The sequence below is a fragment of the Bubalus kerabau genome, chromosome 17 (assembly GCF_029407905.1).
Source record: "Bubalus kerabau isolate K-KA32 ecotype Philippines breed swamp buffalo chromosome 17, PCC_UOA_SB_1v2, whole genome shotgun sequence".
Taxonomy (NCBI): domain Eukaryota; kingdom Metazoa; phylum Chordata; class Mammalia; order Artiodactyla; family Bovidae; genus Bubalus; species Bubalus kerabau.
This window is the reverse complement of record NC_073640.1, coordinates 64,957,067-64,972,816: the sequence shown is the minus strand read 5'-3', so window position 1 is coordinate 64,972,816 and position 15,750 is coordinate 64,957,067. Positions and strand designations below refer to the sequence as shown.

General features: G+C 40.6%; 1 protein-coding gene across 10 annotated transcripts in view; it reads left to right on the top strand.

Annotated features, from left to right (window-relative positions):
- LOC129632440 (zinc finger protein 345-like) overlaps positions 1–13,136 on the top strand; it is a 78,305-nt gene extending 65,169 nt beyond the window's left edge. For 4 of the 10 annotated variants that reach the window (XR_008704524.1, XR_008704523.1, XR_008704518.1 and 1 more), the window contains exons 3-4: positions 2,227–2,317; positions 9,563–10,292. Coding sequence is in view for 1 of the 10 variants with exons in the window: in XM_055554067.1 (XP_055410042.1) it covers positions 2,227–2,317; positions 11,540–11,786 (338 nt within the window). In the remaining 9 variants the exon portion in view is untranslated. The other 6 variants (XR_008704520.1, XM_055554067.1, XR_008704525.1 and 3 more) reach the window with 5 other exon arrangements.
- Positions 13,137–15,750: the final 2,614 nt, after the last annotated feature.

The following is a 15,750-nucleotide window of genomic DNA, read 5'->3' as shown; positions in this document are numbered from 1 at the left end:
TAACAACTGGCAGGCTCTGGAGTATTGGGCTTCAGTAGTTGTGGCACACTAGCTTAGCTGCTTCAAGGCATGTGGGATCTTCCCTGATCAGGGATGGAACCCATGTCGTCTGCATTGACAGGCAGATTTCTACCCACTGGACCATCAGGCGAGTCCCTAAATTCTTTATTACGCAACGTTGAAATCTAAATCTTTCCTTTATGCCCTGTGATATTTCCTCCCCCTCTGATTTTTGATGTTGCTTTGGAATACCTCACCTGTTGCATGATTACAAAATATTATGTTGCGTTTCATCCTACTCTTTTATTGTTCAAAATAATGTCCAAGTCTCTCTTTAGGTGAGCTTCTTTGGCTACCTTGTAGCTATTGTGCTTCATTTAGTTTACAATTTCAACTAGTCTATACAATGATAGCTTCATCTGTAATTTGGCAGGTTTCCTCTCTTTAGGCTTTTTTGTTTTTTATATTCAGAATTATGTTAGTTCTCCTAGATACAGCTGAGACTTACATTTGATATATCCATGTTTGTTTTGAATTTGAATTGTTCTGAATTTGCAGTCAGTGAAGTCTTTATATCACTACATCTTCCAAGTAAAACTTGTGATTTTCAGACTGTATGTGCTTCAGAAAAGTTTTACAGTTTCTTCACATAGGTCTGGAAATGTGTTGTTAATAGGTGTCATGGTATATTTGCTAATAAAATATAGACTGTTTCTCATATTGTGTTTTCAATTACTGTTACTAAAGAGGAAAAATTGTTTTCAGTGTACCCAGTTGGCTCAGCGCTAAAGAATCTGCCTGCCAATGCAAGAGACCTGGGTTTGATCCCTGGGTGGGGAAGGTCCCCTGGAGATGTAAATGGCAACCCACTTCAGTATTCTTGCCTGGGAAATCCCATGGATTGAGGAACCTGGAGGGCTACAGCCCATGGGGGTCACAAAGAGTTGGACATGATTGACGTGACTCAGAACACATTCATGCACAATTAGAAGTAGTTGTTTTACCATATATGCTAAAATACACATGAGTTTTTTAAAAGAAGGTAGATTAAAAATGTTTCTTCCAAAAGATGTGTTATTCACAGAAGATTGTTTTCACCCTATGTGTGTTTATGTGCATGTGTGTATACAGGCAACACCTAGGGTATATATTAAAGACATCATCATTTCATGAATATTTTATTTATTCTAACCTTTCAAAGTTGTACTTACATATTCCATGGCCTTAGATTGTTTCATTTTATGAAATGAATATATAGTTCCATTTTTATATATATGCATGAAAATGTTCATATGATTTGATCGATTATTTTGCTTGTTTTTTGTATTCATCACAATTAGAGAAACTTCGATGAACTTTCATTAGAGTTGTCCCTGTGTATTCGTCTGTGTTTTATTAGTTAAAGTCTAGAGTACATAAAGTGAAGGAAATTTAAGCTATTTAAGGAATGTTTGTTAAATATTTGCAAAAAGGTGGGGCAACAACATTATTGATTTTAAATTATTTCTGTTGCACATCCAAGACTCTGTAAAAACTCTCAGAAAGATATATAGTATATTCTAAATAGTTAAAATGATTGTTCCTGCTGAGGATGCTATCCTATTAGATCTGTAAAATTTGTAAAACACTTGATGTTCAAAAGTAAGTATGAATGCTTACCTTAGTATTGTACTTCCTTACTGTTCAGAATGGTCATTCATGAAGCAGAATTTCGAGATCACTAGTTAGAAGAAGCTTGTTTAAACTACTAAGAAAAAAAAATAAGCTTGTTAAAAATAAATGGCACATTTGTCCCACTCAAGAACTCTTGGATCACAGTATGCTTTTTAAAAATATTGCTTGTTTTTCCTTGATAGGCAATTCATCCTGTGTTATACAAATACAACACTGAAAAATAAATATGCCATTGTTGATCTGATTATTTTATCATTTCTCTTCCAGATCAGAGTAGTTTCTGAAATGATTTGTGGGCCATAGGTCATTTCTTCTTGGGTTAGAAATATGGTGAAAATATTACTGGGTAAAAGTCATAGTATAGTATAACACCGGACCCTCTGCTGTATGAAAACCAGTTCTGTGTGAACTTGCTGTCTCATCTTTGGGCACATTAGGAAGTCTTCTCACAGTCACATGGCATATGTACTTTGTGTTTGAGGGACAGCTGAATACTAGATTGGAAAGTGATGACTCTCTGGCAAAACAAATATTCCTTTCTCTGAGGAACAGGTCTTGTGGTCTCTAAGCCGGACCTTGTGACTTGTGCAAATGAAGGAGCCCAGGCGTATAAGGAGAATGAAGACAGTGGCCGTGTACCCAGGTATGTGTGAAGGGATGGAGCCGATGACTCAGGTGAGAGGTCCAAGTATCACTGAGGAAGTCATTGTTTGTCATGTGGTTTGGGAAGATCTGCTTCATTGGAAATCATTTGGGAGAAGCCTGGATTTATTTCTGTTGCTGTCATAGACAGCGGTCACCTGCCCCATTTTGTCTGTTAAACCACCATGAATTCTTCTCGGTTGATTACCTTTCTCATTCACAGTGAGAACTAAAATGCCCTTCTTGGATTGTGACAACTTGCATGACTTGGTTGCTGTTTCATTTCTCTGGGACCTTAATAAAACTGTGCACATTTCTGAGTAACTGTGATGATCCTTTTAAAGTTTGTTTCCACCTCTAGACAGAAGTGTCTGGTTATAGAAAAACTGCGAAGGTTCTAGGAGTACTGGGGACAGATTTTTGTTTTTCTGATCTATAATTCCTAAAACACTGGAAGCTACAGATATGACTTGACAAATTGTAGACACAAGTCACTTCTTTGCCGTATAAAGCAAAACCTTCCTAAAATGGGCTTCCCAGGTGGCTCAGAGGTAACGAAACTGCCTGCATTGCAGAAGACTTCGCTTTAATCCCCGCACTGGGAAGATCCCTTGGAGAAGGGAATGGCAACCCACTCCAATATTCTTCCTTGGAAAATTCCATGGTGAGAGGAGCCTGGAAGTCTGCAGTCCATGAGGTCACAAACAGTTGGATGTGACTGAGGGACTAACACTTTCACTTCCTTTTCCCTAAAATGGGAGAATGCAAAGCTCAGGGTTACTTCCAAGTTTCACATTTCTTTATATGAACTCATGTTAAATATCTTAAGTGCATTTGCCCTAATTCTTCAATGCTAAAATACTTTAATATATTCAGTTAACTCAAAAAGTTTTTAAATAAATTCTCATGAGATCCTAGAAGATTCTCCACCATATTTTTAATTGTTGTTTCTGACTCTTAAGATTTTTAGATTATATGAAGACATCTTTTTTAAAAGTTCTTACTGGAATATAACTGTTTTACAATGTTGTCCTGCTGTATATCAAAAAGAATCAGTCGTATGTGTATATTTCGACTCTCTTTTAGATTTCCTTGCAGTTAGGACTCCACACAGCATTGGTGGACTTCCCTAGGTTCTCACCATATTTTCAGAGTCCCATGTCTTAAGTACTGCTGCATTATTAAGGTTATCTTGTTTGTTATCAGCTTCCCCTGCCTTTATCCTATATGTCCTCACTTTCTGATTCGTTGTATGTCAATATCATTTATGATTTTTACATTCAAATATCCAATAGAATATGCTCAAATAAGAACAGAGGTGGGAAGAAGTGGATTCAAGAAACATTAGGCACCTACTGTTTGTCAAAATGTTTGTTGCCAGCACAAGCTGGAATCAAGACTGCCAGGAGAAATATCAATAAGCTTAGATATGCAGATGACACCACCATTATGGAGAAAGTGAAGAGGAACTAAAGAGCCTGTTAATGAAGGTGAAAGACGAGAGTGAAAAACCTGGCTTAAAACTCACCATTCAAAAAAGTAAGATCGTGGCCTCTGATCCCATCTTTTCCTGGCAAATAGATGGCAAAACAATGGAATCAGTGAGAGAGTTCCCTTTCCTGGGCTCCAGAATCACTGCAAGTGGTGACTGCAGTCATGAAATGAAAAGATACTAGCTCCTTGGATGAAAAACTTTGACAAACCTAGACAGTATATTAAAAAGCAGACTCATTACTGACAAAGGTCAATATAGTTAAGCTACGTATTTTTCAGTAGTCATGTATGGATGTAAGAGTTGGATCATAAAGAAGGTTGAGCACCAAAGAATTGATGCTTTTAAATTGTGTTGTTGGAGAAGACTCTTGAGACTCCCTTGGACAGCAAGGAGATGCAACCAGTCAGTGCAAAAGGACATCAGTCCTGAATATTTATTGGAAGGACTGACACTGAAGCTGAAGCTCCAATAGTTTGGCCACCTGATGCAAAGAAGTGACTCATTGGAAAAATCCCTAATGCTGGGAGAGACTGAAGGCAGGAGGAGAAGGGGACAACAGAGGATGAGATGGTTGGATGGCATCACTGAATCAATGAACATGAGTTTGAGCAAGGTCCAGGAGTTGGTGATGGACAGGGAAGCCTGGCATGCTGCAGTCCACAGGGTCACAAAAGAGCTGGACATGACTGAGCGTCTAAACTGAATTAAAGAGGAAAGTGAATCATTATACTGACTAATATCTCCTCTTCATTTATTGGTTCCTGTAGGCTTTTATCTTGTTCCATCCTCCACAGCATATTTCTCTGTGTGATCATTTTGTGCAATTTTCTGTGTTTGTGTTCTGTGTTATGAAAGCTGCAGAATCCTAGTTTTTCCTTCCGGTGTCTGTCCCCTGGAGTGTGAGGTTGATCCACAGGCTTGTATCCTTATCCGCTTGATAGGGGGTGTGATTGCTGTTATTTTGACCCGAGCCTGCCCTGGATATTGAGGGGAGTTTCCCATTGCTCTCTGGTTGTCACGGCCCTGTCAGGGGTGGAGTCTGCTCCCTGGTTGGTGGAATAGAGCCCCCAGATCTGTTTCTTCACTTTGTTTCTGATCTGTGGTGGAGGCAGGTGGGATTGGAGCACACCGACTGGGAGAGAAGCCACTGAGTATTGCTCCTCTGGGGATGTTCACGTCGGGCAGTGTTCTGTGTTTCACGTTTCATGCCTTGTGTGAGCTCTCATGTGACCCTGGTCAGCACTGCTCCTGGCCCCACCTTAACCATGGGTATCCCGGCACATGGCCTCGGTGTCTCTCAGATGTTGTTTTCACCAGGTCACCAGCATAGACCCATTGAGATCAGGACCCAGGATTGCATTCATCGTGGAGCTGGATCCACTGTCGTGCTGGCCCCGTCCCCTCATGTGCCAGCCCACAAAGTCTACAGCTGCGAAAGCTACACCTGCTGTGACACGGTGGTTGGGGGTGGGGGGGGGGGGAGGTCCTGCTTTTCCATTCAGATGCTCTTCAGGGGCTGAGGTTACAAAGCCGGTTGTGGGTGTAAAAGCATTGTTTGTGCAGCTGTGAGGAGAGATTTCAGCGTTTCTTCCTTAACCCTGGGGCTAGCTGTGCTTTCAGCTCCATCTGTGCAAGTGCCCTACTCACAGGTGTCTGCTCCAGAGGCTGCCCCAGAGCACAGGAGTCTGCTGATGGTGGAGGAGGTCCATGGGGGAGGCCGTGGCTGGGGCTCAATAGAGCCCACCTGAGTGGGAGCCCTTCCTCGACGCTGGCGAGGCAGGGGCCAGCACAGGGGGAGAGGGGCTACGGTGGGGTTCTTCTCTGGTCATCAGTCAGCAATGGCGGTATGCTGTATGATGGTTCACGCTTCCGCCAAAACATCCCCATTTATAGAGCTCCTCCCTCCCTCCGTTTCCTGCAGGATGTCTCCTCACAGCCCACAGCAGTCCTCTGCCTGGGTCTGCTCTCCAGACCTCACATTCCAGCACCCAGCCCTTGTCTGCAGCAGTGGGCACTCTCTCAGGCTGGGTGGGCAGGGCAGGGGTCAGTACCCTGTGTACAGGTCTCACTCTCTCCTGCTGCCACAGACTGTTGGTGTGTTCTCTTCCCACAGAGAATGAGGCTCCCCTTCTGTCTCATCTGGGCTCCCCCTACTAGTGAGGAGCTTCTCTGGATGTGGAGACCTCTCCTCTCTTCAGATCCCCCCAGGGTTGCAGGTCCCACTCCACTTCCTTTCCTGTTCCTTTTCCTTCTTCTTTCTCTTGTCCTACCTGTCAAAGCAGGAATCTTTCTTGACCTTTTCATTGTCCACAGCTTGTGTTCACCGGGGGCTCTGAAAATTCTTCCGTTTCTGATGTATTCTTGTTGTGTTTGTGGAGAGAGATAAACTATCTCTGCCTGATCCTCTGGCATCTTGATCTTTCTGTCTCTATTTTATTTTTAAACAAGCAAAGGATTCATCACTTTTCTCTAAATCTTTAAGAATATTCCCTGAGAATAGTAGGTAAAACAACTTGTTATTTGGTATCTTTCAGCTTTATCTCCTCAAGACACCCAGGATTTGATGCCAAAGAATCCAAGGTTAGAAGGTATATTCCCAATAGCAAACCTAGGAAAATATGAAGTATTTCACCTCAGAAATTTGCATTTAATGAATGACTGGGAACATACGAGGGCATGTGAAAGACCAGAGAGGATGTTTATATGCACATAAAGAGACTGAGAGAGTTATACATAAGACAAACATTACTGCAAAAAGAAATGAGCAATACAAGTCAAGTTGGGGAGAAAACCAACTTCAGTCTTCAACATCTGATGAGAACTGTAAGTTTTTAAGTAAAGATCTCTATCCTTTTTTGAAACATACCTGTTCTCTGAAGGGAAATGTGGAAAGCCTAGAAGGTAATCTAGTCTCTACTACAAATACTCATTCAAACAATATTCAATGTAGCCTTAGATTAAACAAACATTCAAGCATGTCTGAACACCGGAAATTTAAAAATGAGGGGGAAAACTCATAATATAATCAATTTGAAGGATCTGTGAGCAGAGGTCATCATTCTTCCACCCACAGATATTTTTTCCCCATGCCAAAATATGTAATGTTGATAATAATGAGGGAGATATAATCCAATCATCATTGTTTAATACATCCCATGATGTGGTTAATATGGAAGAACTTTTGATGTGTAATAAAATGAGTCAACCCTTAAGTAAGAGCTCCAACCCCAATAATTGCAAGAGTATTTATGATGGAATGAGAGGGTATTCAGGCAGTAAAATTGGGTATAAGGTTGAAGGACACTCAAACCTTATGAAACATCAGGGACCTGATCTTCACACAGGGATTCAAAAAGTAATTAATGTAGAAATATCTTTTATCAGATGTCAGGTCTTTCTCTCTATAAGAGTACTCATACTTGAGAGAAGACTTATAATTGTAGTGAATATGGTAAAATTTCTAATCACTCTTCAGAACTTGTTCAACAGCAGACTATTCAGAATTCATAGAAAGAAAACAAATATAAGATATGTGGGAAAGTCTTTAGTAACTCATCCGATCTAAGTAGAAAATTCATACAGGAAGGAAACCTTTCAAGTGTACAGAATGTAGGAAAGCATTTATCCATCGCTCACATGTGACTCAACATTGGTGAATTCATACTGTAGAGAAACCTTATAAGTGTACAGAATGTGGCAAAGCCTGTAGTCATAGTGGTCATCTCACTAAACATCTCCGAACACATGCTGGAGAGTGATGGAACAAGTGATAGAAGATGTTTGCCCTAAACATACATCAGAAAACAAGAGTTTATACAAGACACCTATGGAAATGTTGTAACAAATATGTAGAAAAGTATTTAATCAAAAATCAAATTGAAATAAATTACAGAAATTGCACACTAGAAAGTATTTCATCAATCCTCTTTTCTAAATTTTCTCTAGATGGAGAATTACTGTAGAGAGCAATTCATAGTTAAAAAACAGAAAATGGATATATTAGCCAGGATCGTGAGATAAAGGTTGACAGTTAGAAGGCTACACTTATTAACAATGTATCTTTGTTTACAATGACTTGATTTGAGATTAGTTGAAAAGCAAAATGAATGTAATTCAATGGTCAAATAATCCATACTATGCTTTGTTTCTAGTGTGAATGAAAAAAAGTTTTTGACGGTTTATGCTTCCAAGATTAGCCTTTTTATGTTGTGTTGCAACCATTTCTATCTATTCTCCGTTAGAAGATGAAGGATCAATTCAGTTCAGTTCAGTCGCTCAGTCGTGTCCAAATCTTTGCGACACCATGGACCACAGCAGGCCAGGTTTCCCTTTCCATCACCAACACCCGGAGTTTACCCAAACTCATGTCCATGGAATCGGTGATGCCATCCAGCCATCTCATCCTCTGTCGTCCCCTTCTCCTCCTGCCCCCAGTCCCATCCAGCATCAGGGTCTTTTCCAGTGAGTCAACTCTTCACATGAGGTGGCCAAAGTATTGGAGTTTCAGCTTTAGCATCAGTCCTTGCAATGAACACCCAGAACGGATTTCCTTTAGGATGGACTTGTTGGATCTCCTTGCAGTCCAAGGGACTCTCAAGAGTCTTCTCCAACACCACAGTTCAAAAGCATCAATTCTCGGTGCTCAGCTTTCTTCACAGTCCAACTCTCACATCCATTCATGACCACTGGAAAAACCATAGCCTTGACTAGACGTACCTTTGATGGCAAAGTAATGTCTCTGCTTTTTAATATGCTGTGTAGGTTGATCATAACTTTCCATCCAAGGACTAAGTGTCTTAATTTCATGGCTACAGTCACCATCTGCAGTGATTTTGGAGCCCCAAAAAATAAAGTCTGTTTAAACACTGTTTCCACTGTTTCCCCATCTACTTCTCATGAAGTGATCGGACCAGATGCCCTGATATTAGTTTTCTGAATGTTGAGCTTTAACCCAACTTTTTCACTCTCCTCTTTCACTTTCCTCAATACCATAATGTAAAATGTACAATGAACATCTAACTGGAGGTGTTTGTTATTCATATGAAGTATCCTGGGAGGTTTCCATAATATAAGTGATCATGAAATCTTTCCAGGTATTAAAGTAAGAAAGAAGTTGGTTCTATTGTTTTTTATTTAATATTTATTTATTTGGCTACATCAGATCTTAGTTGCAGCATGTGGGACCTAGTTCCCTGACCAGGGATTGAACCCAGATCCCCTTCATTGGGAATGTGGAGTCTTAGCCACTGGACTACCAGGGAACTTCTCCAAAAGTTGGTTCTAAATTGTCAATACTTATATCACTTGAACTGGAAGAACACAATCACAGTTCACTACAATATTGATTTATCTTTATAATATGAGCATAAGTGAAGTATATGACTTGACAATGTTGAAATAAAGACAGCTTCTGTGATAACCTAGAAATGTATTAGAAACCCTTTCCAGAAAAGGCATGTAATTAGTGTATTTATTGTTTACTAAGAGTTTCCTAGGCTTTGTTTTGTAAGTCATAAACATAATGATCCTCACATCCTTTTATCAGAAAAATGAGTATTTCTCTGTACTTTTAATCTGATTTAATCCTGGATCATACTGTGGACTGTAAAATGTTTAATTCCAACCTTGTGTGAAATTAATACATGGTTATTAATAAAAGTGAATGGTTTCTAGTGTTTCAATTGATTGTAGTGAATGAAGTGTTAAGACTGTGATCAGCAGTCTTGCTCAACCCCAGGTTCTACTTCACAGGTCCCCCTTCAATGACACCCTCACAGAGCTCACCAGAATCCTGCTCGTCTTGGTCTGAAGGGACCGATTCACCCTCAGTCTGCGGAGCCCAGAGCACTTCACCCAGGGTTACTTATAAGCCTGAGTGCCACTTCCTGGCACTGTCTGGGCCTGGTTCTAGCCTTGACCTCCCACAGGGTCCCTCAAAGCTTGCTGTGAATTCTCTCATAAACTCATCAGCTTCAATTTTCCTTTCTTCTTCTGTTGAACTAAGACTTTCCATGGGATCATTTTAGCAAATATAAATGTAACAAAGTCCCAGGAAGGACAATTAAAAAACATGATTGCAAAATTCTGAACTACGATTCGTAAAATTTTACCACATGTAAAATTCTCAGCACATGTCTCTCATCTAGGCTTAAAGGAACTGTTTCCTCATGCCTTTGACATACATTGAATGTAATATATAAATATCTGAAGGTACATACATTAGCAGTGAGAAAACTAATATAGAATGTGCAAGTGTAGGAGTTTTAGTGCATATTTATTTAAAGAATTTGGGAATGATAGATCAAAAGTGAGAATATCAGCATTGCAGATGATTTACCACGAATTTACAGAGTTGTCAACTAATCTGTTTTGTCGACTTTTCATGGAATTTATTTCCTTACATGTCAGGAGGTTGCGTTTGTTAAGGAACTGCCACACTGTCCTCCCTAGCGGCTGCACCAGCTTCCATTTCCTTCAGTCATGTAGGAGGTTCCCTGATCTCCATAGCCTCTTCAGCCTTTATTTTATCTTTCGTGGGCATTTTGATAATGGTTATTCTGACTAGAATGAGGTCATACCTCATTGTAGTTTTGTTTTCCATTTTATAATAATTACTGACGCTGAGTGTCTTTCATTTGGCTCTTGCCCATCGAAATGTCTTCTTTGGAGATATGAGGTCTTGGTCCAATTTTTGATTGAGTTATTTTTGTCCCTGATATTTTAAACATTTAAAAAATTTTTGCCTGTTGCTGTGTGCAGGCTTCCTCTAGGTGTGGTGCATGGGCTTCTCATTGCAGTGGCTTTTTCTGTGAAGCACGGCTCTAGGCGTCAGTAGTTGCAGCACACAGGCTCAGTAGTCGTGCTGCACAGGCTAAGTTGCCCTGCAGCGTGTGGAATATTCCTGGGCCAGGGTTCAGCCCCATATCCCCTGCACTTGCTGGCAGATTTGTATCCACTGTGCAATTGTTTTAAAATTTTTTGTAAAAATAGAAGTTTTTTTTCTTTTGGAATGTATATATTTTTAGTTTTTGAGTTTTTTAATCTTTTTAAAATGTTTCCATTGAAGGATAATTGCTTTATACAATTTTGTTGTTTTCTGTCAAACATGAACAAGAATCAGCCATACGTACACCCTTGTGCCCTCCCTTCTGAGCCTACCTCCCACGTCTCTCCCCATCCCACCTTTCTACATTGTTACAGTGCTGTGTTCCTTTCTGCTGTACAACATTGTCAATCAGCCATAAGTGTTGAGGCAGTCTGAGTGCGGGTTGGAAAAGGATTTCCAGACACAGGGCATTTCAGAAAGGAGTGAGTTTATTAAAAACAAAGGGCAGAGATAAAGCAGGCACTGTGAGTACAGTGGGCCCACATGTGCACAGACCAGGGGATGCCGACAGTTTCCATGAGCTAATAGCCAATTTTTACAGCCTCAAAGCAAAATTGCTGCTGGATGGTTGATGTTAGGTGATTGGTTGAGGCACTATAGGGTGCTTACTGGAGTGGGCATCTTTGCCCCACTGGGAATCAGGAAGCCTGGTATGACTATCAGTGGGCTTTTAAAAAGGTTTCAGAGGGGCTTAGTCAGCTTTGAAAGTGTCCTTGATTCTGAGCTCCTCTTCTGTGTTCTCGGTGCAAGGCTTCACATCTGTGGCCTTGGGGCAGCACGCCACAAATAACACTAGCCATGATCTGTATTCTCTGTGTTGATTGTGTCCTTCCACTTGGCAGTCATTTAAAATGGAACCAAAATACTGAGAATCATGCTGAAGATCCAGCAGAGGATACTGAAGGTGCCCACATATTTGGGAGCTTTTCTCTTAAGCTCTGCCCACCTGGAGTCACTGGGAATGACGATCACCTGAAAAGCACTCAAGAGGAAGATGCTGCCAATGGACACATCTCTGCCAACTCTTGGAACGGAAAAAGCAAGTGTGCATCCAAAGCTGCCAGTGTTACAGGAATTCCTTTCAAATGAACAACTAAGAGTTTGGCGAGAGTCACTTGCTTGAGAATCCAGTCTGTGGACCGACATTTGCCTCCTGCGAAATAAAGGGAGCAAAAATGGTAAACAAGACAGAAATTCCCCATAATCCCTGCCGTAGTCTACAATAAAAAGATCACTCCTATTGCCAAATCCTCGGGGGCCATTCTGTCAAATCCCGGGAACTAACAATCTTCTTCTGAGCCAGAGAATCCTGCATGAGCAAATGAGGAAGAACTCTGTACCATGTCAACTGGAATTGATACTCTTAAGAAGCCTTCATTTACCTTAGATGCCACTGAAAAAGAAGTATTTATATTTCTTCCTGTAAAACAAGTGTCTGATATTTGAATGTGTAACAGTGAAAAAACTTAAAGGAATATCAATGTGGATTTAAAAGTCATACCCTGGTGGTTCAATGGTAAACATTCCACCTGCCAAGCAGGAGACAAGTGTTCGATCCCTGGGTAAGGAACAAATGAGTGTAATATCAGTAAAGATATCATGATTATATTCTAAACTACACAAGATGATTTTTAAGTTCACACAGGGTAAAGATAAACTAAGAGTAAAAATATTCAGGAAACAATATTAAAGCATACCATTTATTTACAATAAATGAAAGTTTGATAATAAAGTAGAAATAGGTGGATGTGAATTGATAAGTTCAGTGCAATGGTGGGAAGGAGGATAAATACTGCATTACAAAGCAGTAGTGAAAAGATGATTTTTTTTTTTTTTTCAACAAATAGTGAATCAAAGTTTTTAAAAATCTTGGTAAAATGCCAGGAGCCAGCACGGGAGTTACCACCCATGACAAAGATCATGTGGAGAGGATCTGACATGCAAAGGTGAATCAGAACTCAAGAGGCCCCCCTGGACTTGCCCGAGCATCTACCCCAAAACCAAAATCTGTATGTTTTACTATTTCTCAACCTTCACCAACTCTTCTGACATTAACAGGGGGCTATCCCCGACCACCTTTCTCTAAAGAAAATCAATTTAGAGCTCTAGTTAATAAGTCTCCTGGGCATAATAGGAATGTTTCAATTCAAACCCCTCTGATGACTTTCTAGCTTGCCTGACAGGTTTGTTCAGATTCCTGCAGCTACACATGTGATTGTTCACAGCCTCCCAACCACAAGAGGCAGGGAAGCTTAAGACATTCTAACAATGCAGAGCTTCTCAGAGAGTGAAAATTGTTAGAAGAGAACTAGTAGAGGATTTCTTTGTTGAGCTGATGCTTGCTGCCAAGTTTCCATATCTCTTACCTATTGTGTCCCTGGGACTGTGTTGATTAATCTAGTTGGTATATAGAAATGTAAGTAGTAGCTTTAATGTTTGTAACCTTGGACACTTGGGTTAATTCTTTTTTTTTTTTTTTTTTTTTTTTTTTTTTTTTGGGTTAATTCTTTTCTTGTTATAGCCCACCACACTTTTGCCCTATAGCAATGCAACTTTATCTAATGCTTTCAGAGGGTGGTGCCTGACTTTAGAATAATCACCTTTAGAGAAAAATAAGTTTTCTGAAGAAAGGGTCATAAAATGTTAACAGGCCTCCTGGCCAGAAGATGATGTAAATCACCTAAAGCTTTTGCACATGATAAGTTTGCAGAAAGAAAGCCTGGCTTCGATAACGATCAAGCACCGCTGACCTTGCATGACTCTACCCCACCCCCATTATCCTCTATGCACAACTTAAGGTATAAAAACTACTTTGGAAAATAAAGTGTGGGCCTTGCCCACCAAAGCTTGGTCTCCCCATGTCGTTCTTTCTCTTTCCTTTTCCTTTTTCAGGCTGATTCCCTGCAGCGCAGGGGCCCTCTGTGTTCACTTTCATGCCTGGGCTTCTAAGACCCACTCAAGAAGCTGCCTAAGGCGGGGCACATTCAGCTATTCGAGAGGGTGTCTGCGGCCTACATGAACACAGCAAGTCTTGTGCTGGGGCTTTATTGGCTTTCTGCGTAAACCAAGGAATATCAGCCTCTTTTCTCTCCTCTATTTTCTTAACTGCAAAATTCTTTCTTATCCCTTTATTTCTCTCAGTCCCTGACGCCGTCCTCCTGAGGGAATCCCTGGATCCAACCGGGGCTGGACTCTGGCTGTAAAACATACATAAGTTAAAATTATAAAAATAAATAAAATTCATGTCTATAATACACGTTTATATACATCAAAATTCATGCCAGGATGAGTATTTTCATGGAACCATAAGTAGCAATGAGCCTAATACAGGTTACAGATTTGTAAAAATGGAAAGTCTTTTTATTAAAAAGGTGAAAAGTAGAACTTAGTTCAGTTCAGTTCAGTTGTGACCACTCTCTGCAACCCCATCGAATGCAGCATGCCAGGCTTCCCTGTCCATCACCAACTTCCAGTGTTTGCTCAAACTCGAGTCCATTGAATCAGTGATGCCATCCAACCATTTTCATCCTCTGAGGTCCCCTTCTCTTCCTCTCTTCAATCTTTCTCAGCATCAGGGTTTTTTTCAATAAGTTAGTTCTTCTCATCAGGTGGCCAAAACTATTTGAGCTTCAGCTTCAGTATCAGTCTTTCCAATGAATATTCAGGACGGATTTCCTTTAGGATTGATTGCTATGATCTCCTTGCTGTCCAAGGGATTCTTGAGAGTCTTCTCCAACCACAGTTGAAAAGCATCAATTCTCCAGCGCTCAGTTTACTTTATGGTCTAACTCTTACATCCATACCTGACTACTGGAAACACCATAGCTCTGACTATACAGACCCTTGTTAATAGAGTAATGACTTCAATTTTTAATATGCTCTCTAGGTTGGTTATGGCTTTTCTTCCAGGAAACAAGCGCCTTTTAATTTCATGGCTGCAGCCAATATCTCTAGTGATTTTGGAGCCCGAGAAAATAAAGTCTGTCACTGTTTGCATTGTTTCTCCACCTATTGAAGTCCATCCCCTGGAGTGATGGGACTGGGTTTCATGATCTTCATTTACTGAATGTTGAGTTTGAAGCCAGCTTTTTCAGTCTCCTCTTTTACTTTCATCAAGAGATTCTTTAGTTCCTCTTCACTTTATGTCCTAAGGGTGGTGTCATCTGCATATCTAAGGTTATTGATATTTCTCCCAGCAATCCTGATTCCAGTTTCTGCTTCATCCAGCTGCGCATTTAGCTTAAATACTAAATACTCTGCATTTAAGTTAAATAAGCAATGTGAGAACACACAGCCTTGATGTACTCCTTTTGAAATGTGGAACCAGTCTGTTCCATGTCCAGCTCTAACTGTTGCTTCTTGACCTGCATCCTAATTTTTCAGAAGACTGCTAAGGTGTTCTGGCTTTCCCATCTCTTTAAGAATTTCCCACAGTTTCTTGTGATCCACACAAATGCTTTAACATAGTAAATGAAGCAGAAGTAGAGGTTTTTCTGGAACTCTCTTTTTCTATGATCCAAAAGATGCTGTCAAGTTGATCTTTGTTTCCTTTGCCTTTTCGAAATCCAGCTTGAACATCTGGAAGTTCTTGGTTCACATACTATTGAAGCCTGGCTTGGAGAATTCCGAGCACTATTTTACTAGCATGTGAGATGAGTGCAACAACTGTGCTTCAGTTTGACCATTCTTTGGCATTGCCTTTCTTTGAGATTTGAATCAAAACTGATATTTTCCAGTCCTGTAGCCAGGGCTGAATTTCCCAAATGTGCTGGCACATTGAGTGCAGGATTTTGAACCTGAAACTCCAATACTTTGACCACCTGATACCAAGAGCTGACTTATTGGAAAAGACTCTGACACTGGGAGGTATTGGGGGCAGGAGGAGAAGGGGACAACAGACGATGAGATGGCTCGATGGACATGAGTTTAAGTGAACTCGGGGAGTTGCTGATGGACAGGGAGGCCTGGCCTGCTGCAATTCATGGGGTCTCAAAGAGTCAGACACGACTGAGCGTCTGAACTGAACTGAATTTCAAATCACAAACTAATCTGT